A 20,353-nucleotide genomic window follows, 5' to 3' on the forward strand; every position below is an offset into this window, starting at 1 on the left:
ATTATATACGGTTGACTTATCCAGATTCCTAAGAGGTTAGTAAGGGCGAGTACAAGTGCACTAGAGTGCCTTCCGTCCCCTGTCCTATTGCTCTCCTATATCTCCTATACCTTTCTTCTATTCCTATATCTCTTCTTCTACTCTTTCATTGATATGTTCTATTACTATATCTTCTTTTCTATTATCTCTTAAATATATTTTACTATGAGTATATCCTCTATAACCATCATGTATTTTACTATGTGTATATAGATATATACCCACTAAAACCCTCATTGTGTATTGGACAAAATAAATAAATAAATAAATAAAATTTCACTAAAGTTTGAGGAATTTCCGAAGTCAGGAAAGTTGCAATTACCAAACATTTGGGGGCAACACGCAAAGAATTCTGAAATGCTGAAGAATTTAGCAAAGCAAGCAATTCCTGGCAGAAGTTTGCAGGGTGGAGTTTAGATGATTTTAACATAGAACGTCGGTTCGTTTTAGTACCAACATCCCAGGTTTTGGTTTTTTGCACGAGAAGGAAAAACAACAGTAAAGTTTGGCCTCTGTTGTTCCTTACTGTTTCTTTGCTTCTCTTTGTAACCGCCACACGTCTTGCATGGGTATCGACCCATCTTCTGCTCTTTCGACTGTGAGGCCCAATTGGTTCACTAGCCATTCCCCTTCCTCAGACAGGTAGCAGCTATAAGGGGAAAAAAGGAGAAAAGATGAGGATGGGAGACACCATTGAAAAGCTGAATCCAAACGTGCTTTTTCAAGAGGCAAACTGGACTTTCTAGTGTTTCGTTGAAGATGTTTTGCGTCTCACCCAAGAATTCAATTCAATTCAATCTATTAGATTTGTATGCCGCCCCTCTCCGAAGACTTGGGGCGGCTCACAACAATAATAAAAACAGTATAACAATGGAACAAATCTAATAATAAAATTACATTAAAAACCCCCAACAATTTAAAAACCATACAACACATACATACCAAACATAAAATATAAGAAAGCCTGGGGGAGATGTCTTAGTTCCCCCATGCCTGGCGATATAGGTGGGTCTTGAGTAACTTGCGAAAGACAAGGAGGGTGGGGGCCGTTCTAATCTCCAGGGGAAGTTGATTCCAGAGGGCTGGGGCCGCCACAGAGAAGGCTCTTCCCCTGGGGCCCACCAAACGACATTGTTTGGTCGATGGGACCCGGAGAAGGCCAACTCTGTGGGACCTTATTGGCCGCTGGGATTCGTGCGGTAGAAGGCAGTTCCAGAGGTATTCTGGTCCAATGCCACGAAGGGCTTTAAAGGTTATTACCAACACTTTGAATTGTGGCCGGAAACCGATCGGCAGCCAGTGCAGGCCACGGAGTGTTGTAGAAACGTGGGCGAATCTAGGGAGCCCCGCGAGAGCTCTCGCGGCCGCATTCTGCACGATCTGAAGTTTCCGAACACTTTTCAAAGGTAGCCCCATGTAGAGAGCGTTGCAGTAGTCGAACCTCGAGGTGATGAGGGCATGAGCGACTGTGAGCAATGACTCTGTCCAAATAGGGCCACAACTGGTGCACCAGGCGAACCTGGGCAAACTGCCTCCTCGCCACAGCTGAAAGATGGTGTTCCAATGTTAGCTGTGGGTCGAGGAGGACACCCAAGTTGCGAACCCTCTCTGAGGGTTCTCCAGCTCTGACTGGATGGTGGGGAATGGAAGGATTTATACTCCTTGCAGTATAAATTGGATGAGGAGTGAAACATCTTCTAATTTTTAAGTTTACTTTATTGTCATTGCACATGGTACAACAAATTAAATGCCGTCTCCAGTGTACATTATAACTATAAAAATAAAAACACAAATGCAGATCCTTTACATTCTGAACAATGTCCTGTGTCCTTGGGGGCTTGGGGTTCAAATTAATAAGTCGAGACCGGAGCGGAGCGAACATCAACAGTCTTTATTAGTCGGAAATAACACATAACAAGAACAGGGCTTTGACAGCTGACAGGGTATTTATACCCGGCACAAATATTACTTAACCAATGACTAACCAGTATTCCTCCCGCCACCCAGAACAACCAATTACAAGACAGCAGCTATATCTAGGCAAATACATTACACTCCTTCCCCCTTACTTGGGAAAGTACATAATCCCTTAAATAAACTGGAGGACGCCTCTCTCGTTCGGATCTCCGCAGAGGGGGTTCACCTCCCGCCTGATGTTGATTGTCGGGGATAATTTCCCGGTCGTTGAGGCTAGAAAAACTAGTTTCCCCAGGATCCAACCCACTGGGGGGGGGCACTTCCCGGGGAAGCAGAGGAAGAGCAATGTTTTGCCCCCTAAGACTTGCGTTCTCCTCCTGGCTACTAGGAGGATCGGGGCAACTGCGACGTCTAAGTTGATCTACATGGCGGTGCCATGTTCTCCCATCACTAAGCTCCACTACATAAGACTTTGGACCTTTAATACCAGTGACCTTTGCTGTCACCCAGGGAGGGCCTCCATCATACGATCGGGCAAATACAGGTGCATCAACACTAAAAGAGCGGTCAGGGTCCGGCCAAGTAGGACTATGAGCATAATTCGGGTTTAGCCTATCCAACGTAATTCGCAGTTTCCGACCCATAAGAAGCTCGGCCGGGGACTTGCTTGTCGGAGTTGTCGGAGTAGAATGCTGAGAGAACAGAAAATCTGCAAGCTTTTCCTGCCAAGTGCCCCTGGACATTTTCTTTAGCGCATCCTTGGTGGTTCGGACCATACGTTCCGCCTGCCCGTTAGACGCGGGATGCCAGGGGGCTATAAGGCCGTGCCGGATACCCGCACCCGCTAAGAATTCCTCAAATTGAGAGGACGTAAATTGCGGCCCATTGTCGGATACTATCAAATCCGGGTAACCGTGGGTTGCAAAAAGGGAATTTAGTACCTGAATAACCGACATAGAGGTGGTTGAGTGTAACATGTTAACTTCTAACCATTTTGAGAATGCATCAACTGTTACAAGAAACATTTGACCCATAAAGGGTCCTGCCAAGTCCACATGTACTCTGGTCCAAGGGCCTGCTGGCGGTTCCCAGGCTAACGGGACCCCCTGCGGTGGTGACGGTCTCTGCTCTTGGCAGGGCCAACATTGGGATACCTTATGCTCCACGTCTTTATCGAGGCCTGGCCACCACACATACCCCCTTGCTAAAGCTTTCATTCTCACCACCCCTGGATGCCCTTTATGCAGGAGAGAGAGAACCTTTTCTCGTAGATGTGGGGGAATACAAACTCGACAACCCCTTAGAAGACAACCTTGTATGACTGACAGCTCGTCCTTGCAGCGAAAAAATGGACTATAATCTTCAGAAGGGGAGACCCTGGGCCACCCTCTTAAAACCCATTGTAAGACAGTGGACAAACACAGATCCCGTTTGGTCTCCTCAGCTACAACGGATGCAGATAGTGCTAAGAACTGGTCCGTAATGGCTAATACAGCGGACGCTGGAGCTGGGTCCAGGAGTTCCCGAGGCGAGGGACAACGGCTCAGTGCATCCGCATGAGCAATATTTCTGCCCGGCCGGTAGCGTAGGTGGTAAGAGTAATTGGCCAAAAAGACTATCCACCTGGACATCCTTGGCGACAAAATAAGAGGGCTCTGGCGATCACCAGACAACAGGCCCAGTAGGGGCTGGTGATCTGTTACAATATCAAAAAAACGGCCATACAAGTAATCATGAAATCGTTTAACCCCGGCTATGATAGCCAGAGCCTCCCTATCAATATGGCCAAAATTCCTTTCGGCCTTGGCCAGTGTCCTTGAAAAGAAGGCCAGTGGAACTTCATTACCATTCGGAAGTTTGTGGCTCAGTACAGCGCCCACCCCATACGGGGATGCATCACAGGTTAAAATCAAAGGTAAGTATGGGGAATACTGTGCCAGAACAGCGTTAGATGTGAGAACCTCTTTAACGGCCCCAAAAGCAGCTGCCTCTTTGGGCCCCCAAGCCCACTTCCTATTCCTATCAAGAAGCCTATGTAGGGGCTCGGCTAATGTAGCTTTATGGGGGATGAAAACAGCGTAGAAATTCAATAACCCCAGGAAGGCTTGAAGCTCAGCCTTAGAAGTCGGAGTGGGGGCCTCCCAAATGGCCTTGGTCTTTTCAGGGGTGGGGTGGATTCCTTGCTTGTCAATGGTAAACCCTAAAAATTCCACCTGTGACACTCCGAAAACGCATTTATGGGCTTTGAGTTTCAGACCCGCTTCCTTAAATTTGGACAGCACTAGTTTGACCCTATCCAGAAGATCCGCCTCAGACTGGGCGGAGACCAAAACATCATCGAAGTATGGAACGGTGCCAGGAATCCCATACAATAATCGCTCCATAAGCGCTTGGAAAATTCCAGGGGCCGTGGACACTCCAAACTGTAAACGTTTGCACCTAAACACCCCTCTGTGAGTTGAAATAGCCTGTGCGTCGGCCGCCTGAGAGTCCACGGGCAGTTGTTGATACGCCTGGGATAGGTCAAGTTTCGCAAATACCTTACCCTCCCCCAACGAGTGTAATAGATGTTGCACCACCGGAACAGGGTATGAATGGTGTGCAAGGGCCCTATTAATAGTACACTTATAATCACCACAAATTCTTATTCCACCTCCCGCCTTAACAGCTACTACAATCGGGGTCTCCCACGTGGATTGATCAATAGGTTCCAAAACACCTTGAGCCACAAGGTGATCCAATTCCGCATCAACTTTGGGACGCAAGGCTAAAGGTACCCTGCGTGGTTTAATCCTTACCGGCGGAACCAGGGGGTCTAATCCAAACGAGATAGGGGAACCCTTATAGCACCCCAGATTGCTATCAAACACATCTGGGAATTGTGACTCCAGTTCAGAAAAAGCTTTCCCCCCAGACACTAAATTAACCCCTGAAACGGAAAGACCTAGGGATTCGAACCAATTAAGGCCCAATAAATTCGCGAAGGGCCCATCAACAACAATAAGAGGTAAATGTCCTGAAAATTTCTTGAATTGGACCAGAAAACGGCCCTGACCCATAACTGGAATCAGGGACCCCTGATAGTCCCGAAGATTCAGAGGACAAGCAGAAAGAGACCTCTTAGTCACATGTGGAAAACAACTCTTGATCGTTGACCATGGTACCAAGGAATGGGCAGACCCTGTGTCAATCAGCATCGAGCAAGGCTTTTTCCCTAGATTGACAGAGATGCAGATTTTCTCAGTTGCCGGGCCCGTAGCGGCGATCCTGACGGTGGTTTGAGAGCGGAGGCGGCAGCTAGAAGAAAAAACTGAAGAATAAATGGCGTTACACTGAGACCGCCGGTACGTTGAATCCCTTGGCGGATCACGGGAACCACCAGCCACCGGATCTTTGTAGCCTGCAGTAGGAGTAGAATAAGGGCGGCGGAAATTACAAACCCGGGCGATATGTCCCCGACCCCCACAGCGGCGGCACGTCACGTCCTTAAAGGGACAAACAGCCCGGAAGTGATCGCCGCCACAGCCTCTGCATGGAGAAGGAGGAGGAGGGCGGGGTCGGGTGGCAGGCGGGGCCTCCCGCGGCCTGGAAACAGCCAGGCGACAAACCTCCTCCTCAGACGCTACGGCATTGTCCACATCCTGAGGTAATTTCGAAAGCTGCTTGACTGGGGCTAGCGAAGTAGCGTTGACAGAAACGTCCATAGCGGCCAGGGATTGGCTGGACATCTCGAAAGCTCTCGCCTCCGCGAGAGCAACTTTAAACGATAGCCCCTGGATAGCTAGAAGGCGGCGCTTCAAGCGCCCGTCCTTTACCCCAAACACCAAACGATCCAGCAGATAATCTTCCAAGTCGGCAAATTCACAGTACAGGGCAGCTCTCCTGAGAGCAGCTACGTAATCGTTGACCGACTCGCCCTCCTGTTGATTACGATGAAAGAAAACATAGCGCCGAGCACAGCGGGATGGGGCAGGGGCATAATGATCCTGGAGGGTGGATAGAAATTGCTCCCAAGGCACGTCGTGAATTAGAGTCGGAGCAAAGATAGCCCTGGCGGTCTCGAACATTTCGGCACCGCAAAAACTCAGGAAGTACGCCCTTTTTCTGTCCCCCGAAATTTCGGTAAACCCGTTAGAGATGAGGAAACATTCGAACCTTGCGACGTAGGAGTCCCAAGTTTCCACCCGTGGGTCGAACGGTGCGAATGTCAGTTGCGTAGACATGCTGGAAAAGGAAAAACTAAGCAAAATTCGAGTTGACACAATCCTCGTCGCCACTAATAAGTCGAGACCGGAGCGGAGCGAACATCAACAGTCTTTATTAGTCGGAAATAACACATAACAAGAACAGGGCTTTGACAGCTGACAGGGTATTTATACCCGGCACAAATATTACTTAACCAATGACTAACCAGTATTCCTCCCGCCACCCAGAACAACCAATTACAAGACAGCAGCTATATCTAGGCAAATACATTACACAAATGGCTGGTAGACCCTATGTGGGGAGGTTTAAATGCTGATGGGTTTTCTCTAGACTCCATTGGATGCTCTGCAAGTGGGCCTTGACTTACGACCATAATTGACCTCCAAATTTATGTTGCTAAGCAAGACTGCTAAGTGAGCTTCGCCTCATTTCACGACCACTCAGCTATTAGGTGAATCACTGTAGTTCTTAAGCCGGTAAGATGTTTGTTAAGGAAATCTTATTTTACCGTTGATTTTGTTTGTCAGAATGTCACGGAAGGGGAATCACACGACACAAGGATACTGCAATCGTCATAAATGTGAACCAGTTCCCAGGCATTGAAACCTTTACCCTCTGGGAATGCTGCAATGGCCCTAAGTGCAAAAAATGCTCATAAGTCACTTTTTTCCACTGCTGTTGTAACTTTGAATGGTCACTAAATGAACCATTATAAGACCAAGATAATCCATACTATGCATTTGTGGTATTACACTTCATGATTACATTTTATGATGCAACGAAGAAGAGGAGGGAGATCAAATTATTCTCCAAAGCACCAGAAAGGCAAGACAAGAAACAATGGTTGGAAACTAATCAAATAGAGAAGCAACCTAGAATTGAGAAACTTCCTAACAGTGAGGACAATTATTATTTTTATTATTATTATTATTATTATTATTATTATTATTATTATTATTATTAATTCGATTTGTATGCTGCCCCTCTCCGAAGACAATTAACCAGTGGAACAACTTGCCACCAGAAATCATGGGCACTTCATCAATGGATGTTTTTAAAAAGAGTCTAGACAGTCACTTATCTGAAATGGTATAGTGTTCTGTCTGGGTTCCCCCAGATGCCAACACCAACTAAAGAGTATCCAGACACGCTGATAAAAAGCAAAGTCATTTTATATCTTTGAAAACAAACACAGATAACAAAAACTGTTCTTACAAACTGGAATGCTGTGAAGCTTCACAGAAGAGTCACGACGGCCAGACAATACAACAGGCTTCTTGCTGGCACACACACCACTGTAGATAATAAAACCCATGCCTCCCCCAAGTTTTCAGCCTTCGAGGCCACAAGCCAGAATCAGAGACGCCAAGGATCGAAGCAAGGTCACAGGACTCCCAAAAGATAACTCTCCACAATACAGGAAGGGCGGGCCTGCCTTTTCAACCTTTCTGAGGAGAACCATACCCAAACCCAGCTGTTGCCTATTAGGGATGGAAATACCTGGCTAATTGTCCCCTTCGTTGTGCTGCCCTCCTCTGCCTCATATCTATGATGGCTTGTGCGTTCTCATCCAATGACTCCAGGCTACTCGCTGGGGAGAGCTCCCCCCGGGGGTCTCCGGCTGTTCTCCCTCCCCCTCCTCCTGACATTCCTCTTCCCCGTCTGCCTGGTCCTCCTCCTCCTCCTGTTCCTCGTCCTCCCCCTCTGAGCATGGAGCCGGCAGAGTTCCAGCCATTCCCTGAGTAGCCTCAGACTTAATCACAACAGTATAGGTTCTCTTACTTCAGCAGGGGGCTGGACTAGAAGACCTCCAAGGTCCCTTCCAGCTCTTTATTTCCATTTCTATTTCCTATTCTATTCTATTACATTCTATTTCTTTTTCTCTTTCTCTTTCTCATTCCTATTCTTTCTATATCCTATCCTATGTCCTGTCCTGTCTTGTCCAATCATTCTATTCCACTTGTTGGCAGGCCAAAGTCTCTAACTCCAACGTAGCTCTGTTAATAAATCGAATCTTGGATGAGAGAATTGGATTGGAATCCGATTTATTTCCCAAATGCTATTTGGGGCGCTGACATTTGTATTATTACACTCAGAGCTGCACAGATCGGGACAGTCTCTAAATAAATTCAAACCAACCAACCACCAACCAACCAAATCATTCAAAAAGAGAGAGAGAGAGATTTCCTTCTTTGCCAAGGCCACCTTACCACCAACCAACCAACCACCAACCAACCAACCAACCAACCAACCAACCAACCAACCAACCAACCAACCAACCAACCAACCAACCAAATCATTCAAAATAAAAAGAGAGAAAGAGAGAGATTGCCTTCTTTGCCAAGGCCACCTTACCGTCGGATTCCCTTCGTGGCAGCGTACATATGCTGGGCCTTCTCGCCAGCTTCCTGTTCGGTCAGGCGGTGGTTGAACTGCATGAGGAGACGCTCGGCAAACGCCTGTCCCGCCCCGTAGATGCGTCCGTAGTTGAAGACCTTGGCGTGCTCTCGGCTGATGCCCACGGTGGAGGCGGTCTTGCTGTGCAGATCTGTGCCGTTGCTCTTCTTCCCCTGAAGCGTCATCCAGCCAAAAGCGGTGCAGCCTTCAAAGGGGTGGAAACGAGGGTCAGGGAGCAGGGCTCCTGGTTCCCGAAGCCTGCAATTCCCCCTTCCCCGGAATTCCATTCTACTCCCACACCATCTGAAATTCTAGTCCCCATTGTGGGGTATAAAATTGAGGATACCCATTCAAAAAGCCTTTTAAAAATAGGAGAAAATACACGAACAGAAAATTGATCTAACAAGACGTAATATTTCAAATTGCAGAAAGAACTGTAATCAATGTAATGAATTTAACAATATAAAACTGTTTAGTCACAGTGAATCTATAGATTGTAATGTAGTGGTTGACAAATGTATATAACATGATGCACCTTTGCATAGGTGTGGCTTGTGAATTAGTGTGGCTTGATGATATTGTGGCTAGTGACTTAGACATATTGTATGGCTTAGTTTGGGTTAGTGTGGCTTGTGGTTGATAAAGAATATCTTGGCTAAAGACTTGTAGCTGAATATTGTAACTGAAAATAGTAGATAGAAATGTGTGAATATTGTGTATAGTGTCTACAGTACTAGAGAGATAACTAAAGTGTAAATAGTTAGTGTAGTTTTGCTATGAAAGAAGTAAATATTTTCCTAAGAAACTCCGCAGTACTTGTCTTCAATTATCTTCAAGACTACAATTCCTGATATCTGGTCTGAGGCAGATTGGCTAGCTGCTTTGGCTATCTGGGTGGGCTAGCTTCTGCAAAATATTACTCCAACAAATATTTATGCTACGGACACAATATTTTGACTACCAAATACCCAGGAGAAAACTTCTCAGTATATCGATACTTACCATGCATGCCAGCAAAATGGGCTTCTCCCAAAACAGCTGCTATCCAAAGTTCTTGAGAATCAACATCAGCTCCAACCAGGTGGTAGCCAGGAGGAGCCTGGACGATAGCTTTCAACTCACTGCCCACCCGATCAGTCTGCAAGAAATGGGGGAAAATATTTTGGTTCTCGAGGAGCTGCAATCAATGTGTGGGCTTGGATTAAAAGGTAATGCCTTTGTTAGTACTCTGTCCAAATGGTTTGGTTGGTAATACAATAAACAAGCCAACAATATATGCTTATAGGGATTGATGTAATATAGCTTTAAAATGTATGCTATGTTCTGATTGGCTGTAGTGATGCAATTGGCCATAAGAGGGAGCTAGAGATCATGGCTTACTCTCTCTATTGTTTCATTCTGATTGACTCTTTGATTTGGTAGTAATCTGTGCTATGCTTGGTTATTCTCTCTGATATTCTGATGTGTTTTGTGAGCTGTAATATTTTTGTTGAACGTACATGACAAAGACAAACTGGTAAGAAGATTATTGTATTTCTAGAGATTAATTTGAATGTATATGACATGGACTGTTTATTTGGATTGTGCTATTTCTTCAAAGTGAACACTATATGCACTTCAACGTATCTGTGTGTGTGTGACTGGATAATTAGTCATATCTACTGCAATATCCCCTTTCTATGTGTATGTCCTTGATAACTCTGCATTATACTCCGAAAAATACGGCATCCTTATCGTGTGTCTAAAGCAACATGTATAGGTTTCAGTTACAAATCTGGAAAGGTCTCAAATGTCTTAGCATTAGGAAAATGTGCCTGTAACTTCCTGTTTTCATGCTATTTCATATTCAGCTCCACTGTAAGAGCAGCTAAAAGGGCGGTGCAGCCTTCTGAATACGAAGCACCCAAAAAGACATTTTTTACCCTGGCATTGCTGGCGGTCAGCCATGTGGGCTCTACAGCCCGTCGGGTTACGGTTCCAGCAGTCACGACTTGGGGCAGGATTGCCCCATAAGCATTCTCATCATCATAGTCTGGATGCCTACAAAAAAGATAATAATAATAATAATAATAATAATAATAATAATAATAATAATAATTTATTAGATTTATATGCCGTCCCTCTCCGAAGACTCGGGGCGATCACAGCAAGAACCAAATTTCAAGAGATCACCATCAACGGCCCTGCAGATTCCACTTCGTTGTTTATGTCCCCAAAGCAGTTAAAAACTGATCTTCAATCATTGACTTCGGCATCTCAGTAAGATGAAGCAATCCAGTTAGTTGATTCCTCTCTGCAGCTGTTCTTTAACTTCTGCACCAAGGTTTCCCATCCTCCTCCCTTTTATACTATCAGTGATGACATAGAAGTATTCAATGCCTAGATCTATGTCGCTGAAGATATTCTTGTCTCCCTCACCTTCTTCTTACCCTAGCGTCTAATATTGAGTCCACAATATCCCCCTCCTCATCTGACTCAACTGTTCTGCCGGCGTGTCTCAACCGCTTGTAATTACAGGGTAATTAGTCCAGGAAGACACACACCACACGATAAAAGGAAAACCCAAAAGTTTTTATAAACAGAAAAACAGAAACAGCTCCCTTTTTAAATGTCAAAGAGATTTTCTGGTACGCACAAGGCACAGGTTAAATGTAGTCCAATTGCTCACCCAATAACTGGGAAATTGAGTCCAATTCTAGAGTCCAGAGAGTCCACACACACAATCCTGAAGAGCAAAAACCACGATCTTGACGAAATAATGAATCAGATAAACTGCCATGAAGCTAAAACACCAGGCTGCACTTTTATCTGTAGCACTAATTACAGCAGCCCCACCCAACCACAGGTGGCCTCATTTTCTCTTGTAAAAATCCTTCAGTTGTTGTCTCCTATGCATCACTCTACGCATGCGTGAATGTGGCATAAATTCTTGTTCAGAATCCAGGGATGATACAGATGACTGATTTCCTCCTGGGCTGTCTGCCAAACTCCCCTCTTCCCTGTCACTCACGCTTCCTTGGTCAGAGGAGGCTTCGTCGGCAGATTCTACTGGGAACAAAACAGACCTGCGGCTTGTGGATGTCTCCCCCACATCCACCTCCACACTCCTTGGGGCAGGAGCTGGGCCAGAGCCAACCACAACACTCAACCATTACCACAGCTGGGGGCTCTGCAGTCTCTGGAGGTTCCCCAGGTCCTAACCCTCCCTCACTCTCATTTTCCAATTCCTCTGGTAAACACACTGGTCTATGATACCCAGATGGACTTGGTTCATTCTCCTCGGAGTCTGTGATCAAAGGATCCAGATGCGAGCCAACCACAACAATTCTGTGAGCTGCTCTTTTAAAATTAAGATTGTCTGCACTCTCTTTTCCAGAGAGACGAGATTCATAGTGACAATAAAAATAACCATCTGTGGCCCAAAGGGATCATTACGTAAATGCATACCTTTATATGGATTTTAGATGAGGTTGCTCATTTGGATAAAATAAAAGAGCTATATAAATAAAGCAACATTGGTCTGGGACCACTATTCTCTCTACGTACCTAGTCACAGTTCTTGGCAATTCTCCTTTCTTCAACCAAACCACTATTTGTGAGCTGCAAAGAGAATAAAAGCTTTACAATAAAGTTAAAACTAAGCTTACCTGGTGTTCTGCCGGGCTCTCTGGTAGGAGCCTCCCGAAAATTCAAGGGTACAAATTTCAGACACACACATGTTTGAAAATTCAAAACATAGAAACATAGAAACATAGAAGTCTGACGGCAGAAAAAGACCTCATGGTCCATCTAGTCTGCCCTTATACTATTTTCTGTATTTTATCTTAGGATGGATATATGTTTATCCCAGGCATGTTTAAATTCAGTTACTGTGGATTTATCTACCACGTCTGCTGGAAGTTTGTTCCAAGGATCTACTACTCTTTCAGTAAAATAATATTTTCTCATGTTGCTTTTGATCTTTCCCCCAACTAACTTCAGATTGTGTCCCCTTGTTCTTGTGTTCACTTTCCTATTAAAAACACTTCCCTCCTGGACCTTATTTAACCCTTTAACATATTTAAATGTTTCGATCATGTCCCCCCCTTTTCCTTCTGTCCTCCAGACTATACAGATTGAGTTCATGAAGTCTTTCCTGATACGTTTTATGCTTAAGACCTTCCACCATTCTTGTAGCCCGTCTTTGGACCCGTTCAATTTTGTCAATATCTTTTTGTAGGTGAGGTCTCCAGAACTGAACACAGTATTCCAAATGTGGTCTCACCAGCATTCTATATAGCGGGATCATAATCTCCCTCTTCCTGCTTGTTATACCTCTAGCTATGCAGCCAAGCATCCTACTTGCTTTCCCTACCGCCTGACTGCACTGTTCACCCATTTTGAGACTGTCAGAAATCATTACCCCTAAATCCTTTTCTTTTGAAGTATTTGCTAACACAGAACTGCCAATACAATACTCAGACTGAGGATTCCTTTTCCCCAAGTGCATTATTTTACATTTGGAAACATTAAACTGCAGTTTCCATTGCTTTGACCATTTATCTAGTAAAGCTAAATCGTTTACCATATTACAGACCCCTCCAGGAATACAATGTTCTTTATCACAAAATTCAAAATAAACTACGCACTCTTTTTGTATTGGAAACAGCACTCGTCCCAAAACAACCGGATAGTCTGTACAATTTCCCTTAAGCAGTCATTAAGTACTTAGCTAGCAGCTGTGAAGAAACTTCACACCCCTTCTTCTTCCAATGAAGTGAGAGAAACACACACACACGTTGCTCTGCTTTGGTTTCAAAGGCGTGAAAAATGAACAAAAAAAGTCCAGAAAAAAGCAACACACGATTTCTGAAGAACTACGATCAGATACTCTTTCACAACAGCCAAATCCACACGCTGCTCTTTATAGCAGCAGCCCTAATTACTGGAGCCCCACCCAACCACAGGTGGCCTCATTTTCTCTTGTAATAATCCTTCAGTTGTTGTCTCCTATGCATCACTCTACGCATGCGTGGATGTGTCATTAATTCTTGTTCAGAATCCAAGGATGATACAGATGATTGATCTCCTCCTGGGCTGTCTGCCAAACTCCCCTCTTCCCTGTCACTCATGCTTCCTTGGTCAGAGGAGGCTTCATCGGCAGATTTCATCAGGAGCAAAACAGGCCTGTGGCATGTGGATGTCTCCCCCACATCCACCTGCACATTCCTTGGGGCAGGAGCTGGGACAGAGCTAACCACAACACCTGGCCTGCTTTCCTGTCTGGTAAAGCTAACACTGAATATCTGAATATTCCAAAGGCAAAATCAATAATCTACCTGAAGCAAGGGAGTTTTGATTTTAGAATAGAATAGAATAGAATAGAATTCTTTATTGGCCAAGTGTGATTGGACACACAAGGAATTTGTCTTTGGTGCAGATGCTCTCAGTGTACATAAAAGAAAAGATAGATTTGTCAAGAATCATGGAGTACAACACTTAATGATTGTCATAGGAGTCCAATAAGCAATCAGGAAACAATCAATATTAATAAAAATCTTAAGGATACAAGCAACAAGTTACAGTCATACAGTCATAAGTGGGAGGATATGGGTGATAGGAATGATGAGAAAAAACTAATTGTAATAGCAGTGCAGATTTAGTAAATAAGTTTGACAGTGTTGAGGGAATTATTTGTTTACCAGAGTGATGGCGTTTGGGAAAAAACTGTTCTTGTGTCTAGTAGATGTTCAACTCATCTACAATGGGGCTATTAGCATTCACCCCTTCACCCAATTCGTGTTTCAGACTGATTAAGAGGTGTCAATACTCCCGGCCCCCCAGGTCTGTTGGCAGAGCCAAGTGTTCAAGGCTTTTTGGAAACTCAGTAGGGTGGGGTCCATACAGATCTCGGGGAGTAGTTAGTTCCAAAGAGCTGGGGCCGCCACAGAGAAGGCTCTCCCCCACAGGCCTGCCAACTGACACTGTTGGCAGTGAGACCAACCCACAACTGAATTTGTCTTCATCGGCTCACCTGATGCGTTTATGAGCGTTTCTCCAGAAGGAGATTTTCTTGTTGATTTCCAAGGCGTGGGTCCCATCGGCTGCCCCTATTCCAGCTTTCAGGGTACCATCTTCCATCTTGGGTAAGAAATCCTTGGCAAACGGGCTTCCCACATTGCTGGCATTGCCATCCTTTTAACAGCAGGGGAAGGAAAGTTTATTTTGACTCATGGAGCCAGCGACAAAACAGATTCTGCAAGCAAAATGCAATGCTTCCTCCTGGTTTATTTTTAGAGAGACTCCTATTTTCCATGCAAGCACAGAAACTTCCTCTCAACGCAGATTCCCACTTCATCTGGGAGTAATTGAGAGATTGTACCAGATCACCTCCTGAGCTATGGCCCATTTTATCTCTGAAAGTTATTCTTATTTTCTAAGTGTGCAGAATAATTTCCCCCCAATAATTAACATTCCCCAACTACATTCCCCACAATTGAGAATGAGCAAATCTTCACAACAGCAAGATTTGACCTTTAAAGCTCTACATGGCTTAGAACCAGATTACCTACAGGACCGAATCCTGCCTCATGTATCCCAGTGACCGATTAGGTCCTATAGAGTCGGCCTTTTCCAGGTCCTGTCAGCCAGGCAATGTCGTCTGGAGGGATATACGTTAAGAGCCTTCTCTGTGGTGGCTCCGGTCCTTTGGAACAAATTCCTCCCGGTGATTCGTACCGCCGCCACCCTCCCGGCCTTTTGCAAGGCTTTGAAAACTTACCTCTGCTGGCAGGCCTGTGGCCGCTGAACTTTAACATCTAGCCCCGGCCTATAGTATGACTGTGGTGTGAGTGAGTAGGGCTGTATGGTTTTAAATTTGGGGTTTTTAGATTGTTTTAAATATTGGACTTTTGAATTGGTTTTTGTACTTTTTATATCTTGTGAGCCGTCATGAGTCCTTGGAGAAGGGCAGCATATAAGTCCAATGAATGAATGAATGAATGAATGAATGAATGAACGGACGAAAAGGGTGTCCAGGGGAAAAGCATTTTGAAATGTCCTGATATTTCCCTGACATTTCCCTGTAACTTGCGATCTAGTTAAGGCGCTGTCGTAGATGACGTCATACCAAACGGCAAAGCCATGGAGAAATATCGGTAGCTGTAATACTAAGACTATAATATTGCTGTGTGCTAAAATATTGTTGTGTGCTAAATATTGGCCTATGTATTATATACTGCTCAAAAAAATAAAGGGAACATTCAAGTAACATATCCTAGATCTGAATGAATGAATGAATGAACGAACGAATGAACAGGATGTCCAGGGGGAAAGCATTTTGAAATGTCCTGATATTTCCCTGACATTTCCCTGTAACTTGCGATCTAGTTAAGGTGCTGTCATACGAAATGACGTCATACCAAATGGCTAAGCCATGGAGAAATATCGGTAGCTATAATACTAGGACTGTAATATTGTTGTGTGCTAAATATTGGCCTATCTTTATAACTGCTCAAAAAAATAAAGGGAACCCTCAAATAACACATCCTAGATCTGAATGAATGAAATATTCTCATTGAATACTTCGTTCTGTACAAAGTTGAATGTGCAGAACAGCAGCTGAAATTGATGGTCAATCAGTGTTGCTTCCTAAGTGGACAGTTTGATTTCACATAAGTTTGATTTACATGGAAGTTATATTGTGTTGTTTAAGTGTTCCCTTTATTTTTTTTGAGCAGTGTATTTATGGTATTGTATGGAACTGTGTGAGAATATTATTGGTTAGCTGCTGTATGTACAGAACTACAGATTCTGATATCTGGTTTGTATATGATTGTTTGACTTGGATGTGTATGTAGTTTACTGATTAATCTATTGTAAATAACATGTATACTCTTACTTATATTAGTCTGTGTTATTGGCTGAACAACCACCATTGCCACATTCTAACATTGGTTATAAGCCCAGTACTAACAACTCTTACCTTGTGAGGCAGCTTAAAAAACCAGCATCCAGGTATATTGACATCATTGTAAGGTCCATTGCCATGATGATAGTCGGGAGAACTCTTCACCGATTCCATCGCCTCCTGCCCAGAAGAACCGATTTAGGATTAAGCATTCGTAAGCCCACCCAGAGTCATTTCTATGTATGTACTAGTAGCTGGATATCGGTGCTTCACTATGAAACTGATCGGGTTTGATGAATTGACACTTAAAGCTTGAAAATTTATATAGAATGTGTAAGTCCTTAGCCTCAGAGCATGTTACTATAAGGCAACTGGCAGTTGGACCAGAGTTCTTTTCAGGTGGGGAGGGGGAGTAGAATGTCTACACTTTTTAGCCGATAGGCCTGGGGCCATTAGATCTTCCCCCCTGGCCAATGAATATGCTGAGAGAATGTGGAGTGAATGGAATGATTTTTTAATGAGGTTTTTTTTTTGGGGGGGGGGGGGGGGGGTTGTAGATTTTTAATTAGTTAATTGGATTTAAGATATTGTGTACTAGAAGGGCGGCATAGAAATCCAATATATAAATAAATAATAAATCAGAGCATATTAATAGTTTGTAATAACACTGTATAAAAATACTAATAATCTGATGGTCATTTTGAAAAAAAAAATACTTTCTTACTGAGCACCTAGAAGCGAAGAGAAACATACATGGCAAATTTCAAATTTGTAGGCTTTACAATTTTGGAGATTTTGTGATTAATGTGTGAGTGTTTTCGCTTTTATATATATAGATAGGCAGGTATATAAGAACACCTTCAAGTATGCCTGATACCAGATTGAGTGATGATTACGTTCTTTCCTTAGATAGGCTGTTACCTGTCTCAGGTCTCCAGTTATGGAATCCACATCTGTATCCACCTCTACATGGCCAAGCAACTCAAACTGACAATGAAAAAAGAAAAGATAAGAAATCCTTTAACATGTGAAACTTGATTTTCTCCTGTATCTGTCCACAGTTATCACTTATCTTGCACGTTTACATTTGATGAGCAGAATTATTTATAAAATATTTGTGCGTGGGGAGGGGGACCACTCCCTCTGCATATAAACAAGCAACCAATGTGTGACATGCAAGATTAGTTTTTTAAAATAATTAGGGGCATAGTCATTTTTTAATCTGAAAAACACAACCCAGAAAGAATTCGTGAAAGTTTCTGGAGAAGGCAATACAAATTGCAGGTAGCTCTACAAAAATAAAATATTTAAGTGTTGCAAAGGCCAAGGAACTGGTGAGTAGACCGGTTCCTTGGAACTTCTCTGGATGAATGTTCCTTATAAGGAGACAGCAGAACTCTTCTGCAGTTCTGATGGTAGATGGATGGATAACAGGTAGATAGATGATAGATACCATGTTTTCCCCAAAATAAGACACTGTCTTATATTTTTTTGAACCCTGAAATAAATACTTGGCTATATTGCTATGCACTCAAGATCCCAATTGGGTTTATTATCAGGGGATGTCTTATTTTGGGAAAACAGGGTAGATAGATAGATAGATAGATAGATAGATAGATAGATAGATAGATAGATAGATAGATAGATAGATAGATAGCACTGGTCAACACAAAAAAAAATAATCAGCAAAAGTAATATGTCTGTTTTATAGAGTTTGATGTGATGATTCCAAAAATATGCTTAGTTTTTAGTTTTGCTCTATTACATAAAGTGTCTGATATAGAAACATTTTTGTTATTACGTTATTTCTGATATGTAGATTACTATTTTCTTAATGTCGCCAGTATATTTCCTATACTTTATGATAATGATGCTGCTCTGTGGAAACTATGCCTGCTACAGAAAAACTATATACATTTTTGAAATCAGAACAAAAAAAAAGATTCATAAAAGTTACAAGCTCAACTGCAATGATTACAAAAAAAATTGTTTTGTAGACCTGTGTAGTAGATAAAGTGTGGGTAGGTAGGTAGGTAAATAGGTAAACTGATTTCTCTCTTTCTCTCTCTCTCACTTACACACACACACCCAATATCTGGCAAAGTATGACACATCTGTTACAAATCTGTCAATCTCATCTTGGGCAGGATAACAAGTACCTTTTGCCAAAAATCACCATTTTCCGTTAAGAACTCTTCTTCCAGGTAGCTATCAAGGGAAACTGGTTGCTCCTTGCCTTTCCCCTTGCAATATTCCAGGTAAAGATGTTCTATTATCCTATCAGAAATAAAGAGTTTTTAATGCCCTGAATTGCAGCAGAATCACAAGCACCCCTTGTGTGGCGAAACGTATGGCCCTTTTTCTTGACTCTCATTACTGAATCACCTTTCTGGGGAATGGCCAGGTTAGATCCAATATCTGCACGAAAGACCTCACCTAAAGTACTGCATTCAATTTTGGGCTCCACACTACAAAAAAAGACACTGAATCCCTTGAAAAAGTACAGAAGAGGGCAACCAGAATGATAAAGGGACTAGAAACTGTTCTGCCGGCGTGTCCCAACCGCCCGTAATTACAGGATAATTGGTCCAAAAAGATACACACCACACGATAGAAGGAAAACCAAAAGTCTTTATCAACAGAAAAGCAGAAAAAACTCCCTTTTTAAATGTCAAAGGGACACACAAGGCACAGGTTAAATGCAATCCAATTTCTCACCCAGGAACTGGGAAATTGAGTCCAATTCCAAAGTCCAGAAAGTCCACACACAATCTTGAACAGGGAAACAGCAAAACCACGATCTTGACGAAACTATGAATCAGATAAACTTCCACGAGGCTAAATCAGCACGCTGTTCTTTTTATCTGTAGCACTAATTACAGCAGCCCCACCAAACCACAGGTGGCCTCACTTATCTCCTGTAATAATCCTTCAGTTGTTCTCTCCTATACATCACTCTACGCATGCGTGGGTCTGTCATACATTCTTGTTCAGAATCCAGGAATGATAAGGATGATTGATCTCCTCCTGGGCTGTCTGCCAAACTCCCCTCTTCCCTGCCACTCACGCTTCCTTCGTCAGACGAGACTTTGTCGGGAGATTGTATCGGGAGCAAAACAGGCCAGTGGCATGTAGGTGTTTCCACCACATCCACATCCACATTCCATGGGGCAGGAGCTGGGCCAGAGCCAACCACAACAGAAACCAAAAAATGAAAGGAAAGGTTGCAGGAACTGGGCATGGATAGTCTAGTGAAGAGGAGGTCCAGGGGGGACATGATAGCAGTCTTCAAATACTTGAGGGGGGTCACAAAGCACCAGAGGGCCAGACAAGGAGCAACGGATGGAAGCTGACCAAGGAGAGATTCAACCTAGAAATTAGGAAGAACTTTCTGACAGTGAGAGTGACCAACCAGTAGAATGGCTTGCCTGCAGAGGTTGTGAATGCTCCAACACTGGAGACCTTCAAGCGGGGGCTGGACTGCCATATGTCTGGAATGGTATGGGGTCTCCTACACCAGCAGGAGGTTGAACTAGAAGACCCACAGGATCCCTTCCAACACAAACCATAAATAAATAAATACTTCCTTTATTGTCCTGCTGCTCTCAAGCTGAAGACTGTAATAAAGTTCTTGTGCGAGATGTACACATTTGTACACCGAGCGAACTATATTCAATGTTGGGCTTCCATTTGACAACATGCAAAGGTTGGAGGCTGGGCTAGCTCTGTGGGATTCACTTCCCCCTGAAATCCTTCCTTACCTGAAAGGGCAGGTGGGCAAGGCAGCCTCTGGATCATCTTCTAAGAGGTTGTCCTTCCTTCCTGGCACCAGGTAGCCCCAGCCGTGCTTATCAGAGTAGTGCAATGGAAAGCCATCCCAGGTGAGCCTCATGAGCTTCGGAGTCA

The 20,353-nt window shown here is 43.7% G+C and overlaps 1 protein-coding gene across 1 annotated transcript in view; it reads right to left on the bottom strand.

The window, feature by feature from the left end:
• Positions 1–20,353, bottom strand: part of POLG (DNA polymerase gamma, catalytic subunit) — a 42,699-nt gene that overhangs the window by 7,901 nt on the left and 14,445 nt on the right. Inside the window, exons 9-18 of the mRNA XM_070762811.1 lie at positions 20,209–20,353; positions 18,607–18,724; positions 17,369–17,434; positions 16,523–16,627; positions 14,573–14,733; positions 12,106–12,159; positions 10,482–10,599; positions 9,562–9,697; positions 8,518–8,764; positions 566–688 (exon numbers count right to left, since the gene is read on the bottom strand). The exon at positions 20,209–20,353 is cut by the window's right edge and continues 80 nt beyond it. Coding sequence (XP_070618912.1) covers positions 566–688; positions 8,518–8,764; positions 9,562–9,697; positions 10,482–10,599; positions 12,106–12,159; positions 14,573–14,733; positions 16,523–16,627; positions 17,369–17,434; positions 18,607–18,724; positions 20,209–20,353 — 1,273 coding nt within the window. The remainder of the gene's footprint in view (positions 1–565; positions 689–8,517; positions 8,765–9,561; positions 9,698–10,481; positions 10,600–12,105; positions 12,160–14,572; positions 14,734–16,522; positions 16,628–17,368; positions 17,435–18,606; positions 18,725–20,208) is intronic.

The sequence above is a fragment of the Erythrolamprus reginae genome, chromosome 10 (genome assembly GCF_031021105.1).
Source record: "Erythrolamprus reginae isolate rEryReg1 chromosome 10, rEryReg1.hap1, whole genome shotgun sequence".
Lineage (NCBI taxonomy): Eukaryota > Metazoa > Chordata > Lepidosauria > Squamata > Dipsadidae > Erythrolamprus > Erythrolamprus reginae.